Consider the following 12,972-nt stretch of genomic DNA (forward strand, 5'->3'; position numbering starts at 1 on the left):
ACAGTCACTGAACTAAAAAAAACATTTGTGGTAAGCAGATTGTGAAATGTTCTGCTCCATCCCAGTCACCAAGTGTTTCAATTTATTACTGCTACTTCTTTACCTTCCATAATTCATCGCCAAATGTGAAAGAATAAATTACTATTTGCTATTTTCCCTGCTTATGCTCTGAGTTCTCCATGTTTTTTTTGTTGTTGTTTGTTTGTTTGTTTTTTGTTTGTTTGTTTGTTTGTTTTTTAACCTTCTACCATCTGATTTTCTTCTAAAAGTACCTTAACAGAAAGAATGACTTACTGATGGATAATGGAAAACAGCAAAAATTGCAGCTGGCTGCACTGAATTTATATGTTTTGGATGCCTAATGAGAGACTGGTTTATAGTTGATTTGGTGATAGAATGCATATAATTAAGAAAAACCTTCTTCATTAAATGCTTTTAGGTGAAACTGATTTTGTGCATAACACAAGGTAGAACATACTTGCTTAGTAAATTCAGCTTTTGGGACACTATACTACTCTTCCATCAATATATAAAAAATATATGTATACAGAAATTATTCAAATACAGCAGTAATTCATGAGAATAAATCCAAGTATTCGTCTCTATGAACAACAACTCATTCTGAGTTTGAGAAAGTGGTAAAATGAATGTACTGAATATCTTCATTATCTGTAATATGATCTTTCTGGATGTGTATTGCCATGCACAATATCCTATCAAACTGCTTTTTCCTGCTTTTCACAGTGTTGTCCTGTTCTTGGGAACAGTTTGGAAGTTGTGTAAAACAGACAATTAAATGTATCAAAACACTCAAGATGATGCAGTGTGAGATTGCAGAATTAGGAGAACAGTATACATTTACCCCAAAAAAGCTGAAGAATTAATTTCTCTCTGCTTTACAAGATGTACTTGAGTTAAAACTAGGAAGCTCTCTGTGTCTTCCCCACAAATGTCATTTAGTTCATATTTATGCCACCTGTAGTATTTCAATCCACTCAGCTGACCTCAGCTTTAGAACAAGTCTCCAATTCAAGCAAAAGTTGGTTTACAAATTTGAAAAAGCTTTGAAAGTCAGGTGATATGTTCTTCTGATATGTTCTCTCTGTTATCAGTAAGAATCACAGTCTTACTACTAGCATTTTAGCTTACATGACAAGTCTGATGATGTTTAAAAAAGTAGCATTCTGTCTCATAGCTAAAATAATTTTAAAATCCCTTCTCTTTCTAAATTTCTCTCCTAAACATTCAACAGTATTAAAGACAAGCATTTTAATATCCAGATTTGCACACTCCAAATCTTGATGTGGAATTACAGGTATGTCTTATCACTGTTCCACAAGTGTATATCTTTTCCACTTAGCAAGTGGAAAAGAGATTTCCACAAGTTATGCAAGTATACCTTGCTAAGACTAATATCGGTATGTAGAGAATTCCATCTTCTCACTAGAATCTACTCAACCAATGACCAAATGTTCAGATTATCAATATAACAGAATTCATATCAACTTCAAAGGGCCTAAAAGTGGGCTTTACTTTCTATCAAGTCCATCTAACTCCAATTTACTATATCATGTCACAGTGTTTTTGTGACACTAAATACAATTCCATTTATTTCAGCTGCCAGAAGCAGACAGGAATATGTTGTCTACATACTTTGGTTCTTCTAATTTCAACTGTTACAGTCATCAGTGGTTTCCAACAAAATAAGTGTACTGGAAATAAAATGCTTTCTGCAGAAGAAACTTACAGAACTACAGATGTATCCCAATAGCAATGACAGGCACTGCTATTAGATACAGATAGCAAAAACTAAACAGCTAATCTTTTAAGCAATTATAATGAAACGTACAATACACTAACTTAGTGATACACTGTGAATTTTTAGCATTATAAGCAAGCAGCTCTATATAGTTTGCCACTGAAGAACAAGCAGCATTACAAAGCATGCATTTACTACAATCATGTTTTTAGTTTAGATGCTACATAGTGCTGCTTCATTCTTACCTCAGATTTCTCCAGTTTATTTTGAGCATCAATCTGAGTGACAATTTCATTCATGTTGGTCTCCAAAACCATTCCACCCATGACCATTTCAGCCAATATATTATGGACCTAAAAAAGAACATAGGAAAAAATTTAAATGTCAAATACATATCTGGACAAATGATGCCTAGGTTCATCAATCAAGGAACACATATATTCTGTAAATAAATTAAGATAATTTCTTTAAAACAATTTGGGACAAAAAGCTCATAACCTGCTGTTTGTTTGTACAACATCCTCTTTGCTCATAGTTCTTTTACAATCTCATAATCTACCCCACTTTGCTTATCAATGCTAGGAGAAGAAACTGTCATTCATCTTTCTTTCAGTATGTGTCTTCTGTCCAAGCACTATGAACAAAAGCTCTAATTAGCAGCATAAGTTCTACAATATTAACAAATTGGTCACAGTTGTATAAAAACTACTTTGGGCTACATCTATGAAGGACAAGAGATTGAGTGATGTTCACCCATGACTACCACGACTAGGCTCAGGAACGGCTGTAACTCAACTGAACACACACACCACAAACACAAAGATGTCGGTATCTAGGATGGGGATTGACAGCCTGGACCCAAACTGAAAGACTGAATAAACCAATTGGAGACATTAATGAAATTGCTATGTCTAAAATTCCTCTTTCCTGTAACCCTGATTTCAGAATGAGAGCCTTGGTTCACTAATCTCTGCCTTCGCATACTTTCTACTAAAACTTGAGTTCATTTATAATGTAAAATAGTGCAATCCCAAAAATTTCCCCTAAATTGTCACCAAAACTTCAACCTTGGATATAGGAAGAACAGACTTCAGGCTGCTCAGAGAACTAGTTAATAAGGTCCTCTGGGAAACCGCTTTTGAAGGCATGGGGGTCCATCAGTACTGGTCAATTTTTAAGTAAAAGCACAGGAACGGGCAATTTCAAATTGTCAGAAATCAAGCAGGCACAGGCGGCCTGGCTGAGCAAGGATCTTCTTCTAGACCTTAGTCAGAAAAGGAAAGTGTATAGCCACTGGAAGTGAGGTCAGGAAACATGAGAGGACTAATAAGACACTATTCGCCTTTGAATGGAGAAAATTCACGTGGCCAAGGTTCAATTAGGGTTGGCCAGTACTGTGGGGAACAACGAAAAGGATTTTTGTTGTTGTTGTTGTTTTTAATATGTTAACAGCAAAAGGAGGACCAGAGAAAACATTCATTGCTCTGATACTTGATGAGGATGGTCACCTCACAAACAATTTGGAGATGTAGACAAAGCTCAGACATTTAATGCCTTCTACACCTCTGTCCTCAACACCAATGATGAGCTCGGGTATACCAAGTGCTCCGAGCTGGAGGACCGTGACTGCAGTAACAACTCCCAGCCAAGCCCAAACTTGTGCAGGACTTGCTGCTCCTGCTGGATGCATGAAAGTCTATGGGGACTGATGGGATTCATCGCAGGGTACTCAGAGAGCTGGCTGATGTCATTGCAAGACCTCTCTCCACTATTTTTCAATGGTCTTGGGAAGCTGGAGAGGTCCTGGTTGTCTGAAGGCTGGCAAATATTGTTCCATTTTTCAACAAGGGCAGGAAAGATCCTGGTAATTACAGGCCTGTAAGTCTCACTCTAGTGTTTGGTAAAATTATGGGGAAAATTATTTTGCGACTTATTGAAAAACACCGGAAGGGCAATTGCCCACAGCCAGCACAGATGAAACATGCGAAGTTTCTGCTTAACAGCCTTAAATTCTTTTATGAAGAGGTTGATCTAGTTGATCGAGAGAAGCCAGCAGATGTCACTTTTTGGATTTCAGCAAAGCTTTCGATACTGTTACTAACAGTATCCTTCAGCACAAAATGTTCGGTTAGATAAAAACATAATATATGATGGGGTGATCAATTGGTGATCAATTGGCTGATGGGTTTGGCTCAAAGGGTCATAGTAAATGGGGTTACACCTGGCTGGCAGCAAGTCGCTAGAGTGGTTCCCTAGGGCTCCATTTTAGGGCCAGTTCTCTTTAATGTTTTCATAAATGACTCAAATGTAGGACTAGAAGGTGTTTTCAGTAAGTCTGCAGATGTCACTAAATTGGGAGGAGCTGTTTACTCCCCTGAGAGCAGACAGGCCTTGAAGAGATATCTTGACAAATTGGAGAGCTTAGCAATCACAAACAGTAGAACAAGTGCCATATCCTGCATCCAGGATAGGGCAATGCTGGCTGTACGTAGAGCCTGAGGGAAGAGAATCTGGACAGCAGCCCTGAAGAAAGAGATCTGGACACTTCGGTTGACAGCAAGTTGAAATAAGCCAGCAGCATGCCCTGGCAGACAGAAGGGCCAACCGCATCCTGAGGTGCATCAGGCACAGCACTGCCAGCTGTTTGAGGGAAAGGATTGTCCTGCTCTGTTCTGTACTGGTACAGTCTCACCTCAAGTACTGTGTGAGGTTTAGGGCACCACAGTTTAAAAGAACAAAAAGCTGTGAGAGAACATCCAAAGGAGGGCTACAAAGATGATGAAGAGTGTGGAGGGGAAGACGTATGAGGTGTGACTGAGATCCCTTGGTTTGTTCAGCCCCGAGCAGAGCAGGCTGAGGGGAGGCCTCATGGCAGCCTGCAGCTCCCTCACGAGGGGAGCGGAGGGGCAGGCGCTGAGCTCTGCTCTCTGGGGACAGCGACAGGACCCGAGGGCACGGCATGGAGCTGGGACAGGGGAGGGTCAGGCTGGGGGTTAGGGAAAGGGTCTGCACCCAGAGGGTGGTCGGGCACTGGGACAGGCTGCCCAGGGAGCAGCACTAAGTCTGTCACAGCACTAAGTCTGTCAGAGTTTAAGAAGCATTTGGACAATGCTCTCAGACACATGGTCTGATTTTTGGGTGGGGCTATATAGAGCCAGGAATTGGCCTCAGTGATCCTTGTGGCTCCCTTCAAGCTCAGGATATTCTATGATTCTGTAATTCTGTGTTTCTGAAGACATGGAACATATGATCACTTTTCTGAGATAAACACATCGTACCTGATACTTCAGAGCATAACTACGCTATTATTTTGGATATGCATGAAATTTTCCCGTGAATTAAAGGTAAATCTCTAAATCAAAGATGTAAAGATGAGTTGAGGGTAATATATTAAAAACCACCACACTTCCTGCTTTTGTGCCATACCTCATAAGTATATTTCAGAAGAAAGCAGCTCTCTTCTGTCTATTGCTGCTGAGTAAAGGTTTAAGAATCAAATATTTGTTAGAAAGGCTAAAAATCCTTAATAAACCACTCACTTCACTCCTAGTATGTATGTATTCCTCACAACATACCAAAATGGTAAGCATAATATGAAAGTGATGCTAAGCAATCAGTTCTCCTGGTTTGCAATGACGTGAATTTAAAGATTTTCTAGCATCACAATCAGAAAAGATACAAACATGGTAATCTAGCATTAATACATTCTTCACTGACAATCCAAATGCATTGGAAAATGACATCAATATTTACTTCCTTTTATTGAAGACTCATTTTCACTTATTGTATAAAGAAAATTTACAGCCCTAAACAAACAGGAGTTAGCATACACATTGCATGGGCTACCTACAATACTGAACACTTACGTGAAGTTGCATTTGGCTACAGATTTGCAAAGAATGATTTCACAGACAACTCATGAAAGATACAACTCATTCAACAGAATCAACAGAAAAAGAAACTGCTCTTTCAGTCAGTTCTCAATTTTACTCATAGAGAAGGCTTGATAATACAAGTTGATGATGTAAAATATTGACTTAAGATATTGTTAGTATGAAAAACAAAATATCAAAGATATTAATATGGAGACCATGATAAACACATAATATTAAAATTGATACAGATATAGCTTTTTTTTTTTTCCCTTAGCATGTTAACAATAAGTAACACAGAGCATGTTTAGAAAACACTACATCTGTGCCACTGGTGGTGTTCATAAAGCCTGTCCACTTTAAAGTGGTCTAGCAAAAGATGATACAGAATCAGAGTTCCAAGTCTGTCAGTTTGGTGCTGTCCCCCCCAACATCCTCCACGACATCCTTATCTTGAAATTGGAAAGACATGGGTTTGATAGCTGGACCACTGAATGGGTAAGGAATTGGCTGGATGGTTGCATCCAAAGAGCTGCAGTCAACGGCTCTATGTCCAAGTGGAGATCAGTAGTGAGTGGTGGGACTGGTACTGTTTAACATCTTTCAGTGACAGGGACAGTGGGATCTAGTGCACCCTCAGCAAGTTTGCCAATGAGACCAAGATAAGGCCTGGGGGTTGGAGTTAGATGATCTTTAATGTCCCTTCAAACTCAAACCATTCTATGGTTCTATGAATGCAGTTATATTTCAATCATTTACTAAGCAAGTATTTTTCACATATTATGTAAATAGTGTTGTTGTTTTTTCCTAGTTTCTGAATGTGCACTGTACAGACTTATGGTAGGACTAATACATAATTCATGTCTCCCTACACAAGTCAGGGAGAAATTTTCAGGTTAGTCTTACATAAGCCCGGCATTAAACATATATTAAATTGTTCTTTTCCTTCTCTCAACAGAAATACAGCGTAACAGTGTAAATACCATCACTTACTATTGCATATTATAGACCTGAATTATATTTTCTTTTTTAAAGTATACGTGGCTCTAAAACAGCAAATACAGTCCCTACCTTTTGACTTTAGAGGAGTACCATACATTTTGCTCTCTTTGGCAGAGCTGGTGATGTCAAGAAAGAAATTCCACTGTAACTTTAGCCCAAATGCATATCCTTAAAATTCAGACACTATTCGCTTTAAAGCCAAGGAGGGTGGAAGCAAAACAGTATTTTCGTCATTGAAGAATACATTTTAATGTCGCAGGCACCTGAAACTGCATTGTTAAGTACATGAGAAACTAAATTCCAGCCTACATCCTGATGAGGAAATGAAATTTAATTTCCTCTTAATATTCCTGAAATCTTTGGTAAGTTCTAGAACTTGGCCCTTCTTCTAAAGCACGGGAGTAACTCATATATATTTCTGACAGAAGAGGGAAGAAAGGACACCTTTTATTTTGCTAGTCAGCAGAGAACTTCACAGAAGCAATGGAAGTCTAGCAGAACAGAACAAGAACACAAACGAGCGGGTCTTGGTCTTTTCAGATTTTTCATTACTGTTTAAAAAAAAAAGTCGTAATATTACTACAAAAGTATCTCAGACAATTTGTTTCAAACAGCTTACTGATATGACATCCTCAGATGTCAAACGCTGAAATAAAAGATTGAATTTCATATCAAATCTCCAAAACGACCAAAGACAGTGAGTATCTGATCTTGCTTTTACAAATGGTCTGGTTTCTCTGCAGTAGATTACAAGTACATTTAAAAAAATAAGTCTCATTCAATCATGCCAGTTTTGGTGACTATTTTTGCCTCCTAAAATACAAAGGTAAGTAATTGCAGTCCTGTCAGTAATAATAAAGATATATTTTTTTTTTTCTTCTAGAGTGCTAACATGGTAAATAAGCAATGCAATAGGCTACATTTAGAATACTGTGTCCAATTCAGGGAATAGCCAGTGCAAGAAATACATTGTTACATGTAAGTTGGAGTCAATTCAGCAAATTATTATTACTATTACGTAATTCTAAGAATGAAGAAGATGAGCCATTTTTCTAATTTGTAAAGAAAAAAAAATGCTTCTTGAACACACAGTCCACTTACAAAAAGATGCAGCCCAATTGTAACAACAAACCATGGCAACTGCTGCATGACACAGAGAAAGAATTTCACTTAAAAGGTTAGGCGAATGCCTGCCATCAAAGCATTCCCTGGACAATCGCCCTTTATACAAGTTTTGAAAGAAGTCCACAACATGGAAGCAAGGTACAGATAAAGAAATAATTGAAAAGGTAGCACTACATGCAGATGGAAAAGGGTAGAGAAGGCAAACTTCAGGATTCTAACCCGTTACGGCACTGATGCTATAACTGTGTGGAACACCAGTATGCCTGCATAGGGCAGGGACAGTTGTTAATATCCAGCCTTTGGTAGATACTGCCCTTATACTTCTTATGATGGATGCAGTGAAAAAGAATGAATACAACAGCTTCACACACACACACAAAAGCTCATAATTGAAACTGTAATGTTTGTAAATCTGAATATACAATTAGCATTAAAGACAGGCAGAAAAACAGGCATATCATTTCTTTTCTAAAACAAATTAATATACAGATGAAACCTCAGTATTCTACAATGCATCAAAACATTAAGAAAATACCTCCTCAATCTTTACAGTCATAAAGAAACTATTTCTTTATTCTAGCTTTTGGTGCTTTATAGGATTGCTCTATTATCATTATGATCTCAAAAAGTATTAAATACACAGTTCAGATTAAAGCACCATGAATTATTGATGAACAGATGATTCAGTATTTCGTATTTGGTGTTTCACATTACAGAATATGTTCATCATAACATTTAACTTTCACATTTTTTAAAACAATTTGCATGCTGGAAAGCGAAAATTACTACTTATGCTCATGGTTGCTTTAAAAACATCAATCAGATGCAAAATACATTCAGCACTTTATCCAGCTCTAAAAATTCATCAGTTGACACTTAAAAAAAAATTAAGCAAGAATTCTGAAAATTACTCTTTATCCTGATATATTATCTCTCACAGAATCACAGAATCACAGAATCACAGAATTTCTAGGTTGGAAGAGACCTCAAGGTCATCGAGTCCAACCTCCAACCTAACGCTAACAGCCCTCCACTAAACCATATCCCTAAGCTCTACATCTAAACGTCTTTTGAAGACTTCCAGGGATGGTGACTCCACCACTTCCCTGGGCAGCCTGTTCCAATGTCTAACAACCCTTTCAGTGAAGAAGTTCTTCCTAACATCTAACCTAAAACTCCCCTGGCTCAACTTAAGCCCATTCCCCCTCGTCCTGTCACCAGGCACGTGGGAGAACAGGCCAACCCCCACCTCGCTACAGCCTCCCTTGAGGTACCTAAAAAGAGCGATAAGGTCACCCCTGAGCCTCCTCTTCTCCAGGCTGAACAAGCCCAGCTCCCTCAGCCGCTCCTCGTAGGACTTGTTCTCCAGGCCCCTCACCAGCTTCGTCGCCCTTCTCTGCACCCGCTCAAGCACCTCGATATCCTTCTTGTAGCGAGGGGCCCAAAACTGAACACAGTACTCGAGGTGTGGCCTCACCAGAGCTGAGTACAGGGGGACGATCACCTCCCTAGCACTGCTGGTCACGCTGTTCCTGATACAAGCCAGGATGCCGTTGGCCTTCTTGGCCACCTGAGCACACTGCTGGCTCATATTCAGCCGACTATCCACCATTACTCCCAGGTCCTTCTCTGCCTGGCAGCTCTCCAACCACTCATCTCCCAGCCTGTAGCTCTGCTTGGGGTTATTGCGCCCCAGGTGCAGGACCCGGCACTTGGCCTTGTTGAACTTCATGCAGTTGACCTCAGCCCATCGGTGCAGCCTATCCAGATCCTCCTGCAGAGCTTTCCTACCCTCGAGCAGATCGACACACGCACCTAACTTGGTGTCATCTGCGAACTTACTGAGGGTGCACTCGATGCCCTCGTCCAGAAATCTCTCCTTCAAAGTATCCTATGTAAGGATTCCTGAAACAGAAATTATTTGGTTTTTGTTGCTGAATTATTTTACAGCCCTTGTCAGATTTTTCTTTTGTTAATATATATCACTTTTGAACCTATTTATTGTATTATTGGTAAATCCAATAAAATGGGACAATTTTATGGGACTTCCATAATTTAATTATAAATCATGAAAAATACATTGTTTTCTTTGTTTCAAACTTATTTCCTGCAAATTTTATCTGATATGCCATTGTTCTGTTTTTTGTTTGTTTGTTTGTTTTTTGTTTTTTTTTTTGTTTTGTTTTTGTTTTTTTTTTTGCCAATGACAAGTTTTCATCTTCCTCAGGCCTTTCAATACTTTATTTTTGTTAATGGTTTTTTGTTCTCTGCTTCCAGTGTCTTGAATATTTAACCTCTTCTCCAATGCAAAAAGTTCCATAGTTTTAATTATGCTTCCTAGGTTTCTCTGTAATTGTATTCCCACTTTTAGTATGCAATATACAGTTCTAACATGCAGTATTTAAAACCATTTATAAACCATTTATAAACACAGTGATTAATGATTTTTTTTTTCCTTGCTCCATTTTAAAGAGATGCTTTTCTAAATAACAGAATGCAATGTTTTTAGTTGTTAATCTGAAATGGAAGGAAATTATGGTTATAACAAGTAGTACTATGCAAACAATGTAATCCACTTATTTCCCTTCTCTTAAATAAATTGCACAAATAAAAGAGTACTAGCAAAAATTTGCCCAGATATAAGCAGTAGAAAGACCAACATTTTTAGTATTAACTAAAAAGGAAAAAAAGAATGGAAGCGACATCAGGTTAGACAGAACTGTACAACTACTGTTACTGTATTGTTGGTGATAGCCTTGCATTACCTGCAGTTCAACAGGTATTGCAGTATTGTATTCTCTTACAGACTTATGCTCAAGTTAAAAATCACTGTGCTGGTAAATGCCATTTTCAAAAACTTTTGAACTCAAGGTTCCACTGATCTTTTATTTTTGAGATGGATTACTCTTATTAAATTACCTACTTAGGTATAGAGGGTTCACATTTTCCTCAGTTTAAAATTCTAGCCTTAACATTTAAAGGGATTCTCATGCATTTTCTTCTATTTTTACTAAATCAAATTAAATACTTCACTTTTAGCTTCCCTTTGACAATTATTTTTCACCAAGAAAATATAATCTCATCATTAGTAACTTCTGCAGCTTGTAACTTGCACAATACAAAGTGAAATATAGTTTCAGGAATTTAAAATGGTGGAGCACGTAAAATTTTCTAAATTTTATTTGAGAGATGTTTTCCTGTAGAATGTAAAAGGCAACATTAAGGAATGTTGCTGAACGAAACATGCTACAGAGCTAAAGCTTAGACTACACAGCAGCTATTTTGCAGCTTAAGCTAAAGATCAAACTCCTTGCCACAAAAGTATTGCAAGATCTGGGTTCTTTAAGCTCAGAAGCTAATATATAAGCCACTCATTTTAGAAGTGTTTTTGAACTTTAGCCTGTCATTTTGGAAACAGCCAAGGTGTTCCAGGCAGGCTGGAAATCCTAATGACTTGTCATAAATATGTTATCAGTTCAAACACTTACTCAAGGTCATTTGCATTTCAGTGTCTGGTCAAGGTACAATTGTTTCTTCCATAAAGAATTTCCTGATTTTGAAATAAATTTAGTCAGTTGAAGGGGTTATTTCAGATATTTGTTACTATTTGAAAATGACTTCCAGTAATATTCATCTCATTTTCATGTCCTTTCCTGCTGATGCAAAAAGATGTTCACAAATGGGGAAGGCAGTTGCACAGGAAGTAATCACAGGCAGAAAAGGCAACTGAAGGAATAAATATGATCTCTATATATTCATTTCTCAGTAATTTAGGTATTACTTATACCAAGAGGTGGCAATGTCTTCTTAAATAAAAAGTACCATGACAGTAGGTTTTCTCAAAACCAAATTAGTAAATGAAGTACTTGATAGCTGGGAGTATTCAAAGAAGGCTGTTTTTAAATTCTTGAAGAAAAACATAGTGTCTGAGATTTAGGAAAGATCCGCACAGCATTTAAGTTACATAAACATCGTATTTGAAAGGCAACTGCCAGACCTAACAGGAAAACTGCAACACTTCCAATTCTCAGTAATATAACACCTACACATCAACAAAATAGAACAAATTATTTCTTTAAAATTTCTCCTACTCTGATAAGTAAAAGCAATATTGAGCTGTCTCCAACTTTACATGTGCAATAACACCACACAAAACTCCCAAATACTTTTTTTTTTTCTTAGAAAGGTGGGTTCCCCCCTAGCTTTCAAGTTTTAAAAAATAATACCTTGCTAGAATCTGTCTAGATTTCACTGACAATACAAGTCAAATCACTGCAGTTTTTAATACCAAGTATCAGCTGAACCAAACATTTCACTTGGCAAGAAATAGTACAGGAGCTCATCACAGTACCTTGTCCACATGGAAAATTAAATCCAGTTCACAGACATTTTCAAAACATTTGTCTAATGTTTCCACAAATACCTGCAGAGAGGCAAAACAAAAACAAAGGTCAAGTTTTAACATAAACTCGATAGACCCATTATGTCTGAGGTTCAACAAAGACAAATACAGAAAATAAACAATGGGCAGATTTTAAGACATTAAAAGCATCCACAAAAATTAGGTGGTTATCATTATTATGTTAATAGAATGTTACTTGTAGAGGAAAAACTGTATGCACAAGTCATTTTATGTCATAACTGCTAAAAATCACAAACAGTTGTGAAAATAGTTGAATCTTGGAAAAAGTGACACCACCTACGCTACAATTTTCTGAGCTGTCATTTCAAGCTTTCATTCCCATTTCCTTAGAATGTAATTATTAAGCAAAAATCTACTGTTTTTTTCCATTATTGTTACGTTTATTGATTACTACGTTGCAGGCATCTCCCAGTTACCAGTCTACAATCAACTCTCCTACAGAGACACAGATCCAATGCAAGATGTCAGCATTATGGCTTTTGGGAACAGTTCAGGGAGCAACACAGCAACTACCACATGGTTCAGACATGCTGAATTCAGGAAGGACCAAGGTAAAAGGTATCAGCCTTAGTGTCACACCCATTGATACTTTCAGGCATACCACCACCTAAACTCAGAAAGGTCCAGCAGTTTCTACCCAGGCTGAAAACCCCTCCTTGAATCTAGAACGTAGGTAGAAAAATCAACAAAATATTCAAAATAGAACAGGGCAGAAAAATCAAAGCAGCTGTTCAAGTCCAGCCACGGATGATTTCTGCCAGCTATGGGTTGTAGGTTACCCTGCTCTGGTA

General features: G+C 37.8%; 1 protein-coding gene across 2 annotated transcripts in view; it reads right to left on the reverse strand.

The window, feature by feature from the left end:
* The window catches only part of AP3S1 (adaptor related protein complex 3 subunit sigma 1), a 34,822-nt gene that overhangs the window by 8,787 nt on the left and 13,063 nt on the right, over window positions 1-12,972 (reverse strand). For both annotated transcript variants that reach the window (XM_084305535.1, XM_084305534.1), the window contains exons 4-5: window positions 12,110-12,181; window positions 2,005-2,112 (exon numbers count right to left, since the gene is read on the reverse strand). In XM_084305535.1, coding sequence (XP_084161661.1) covers window positions 2,005-2,112; window positions 12,110-12,181 — 180 coding nt within the window. The remainder of the gene's footprint in view (window positions 1-2,004; window positions 2,113-12,109; window positions 12,182-12,972) is intronic.

This window comes from Netta rufina (assembly GCF_964035555.1).
Source record: "Netta rufina genome assembly, chromosome: Z".
Taxonomy (NCBI): Eukaryota; Metazoa; Chordata; class Aves; order Anseriformes; family Anatidae; genus Netta; species Netta rufina.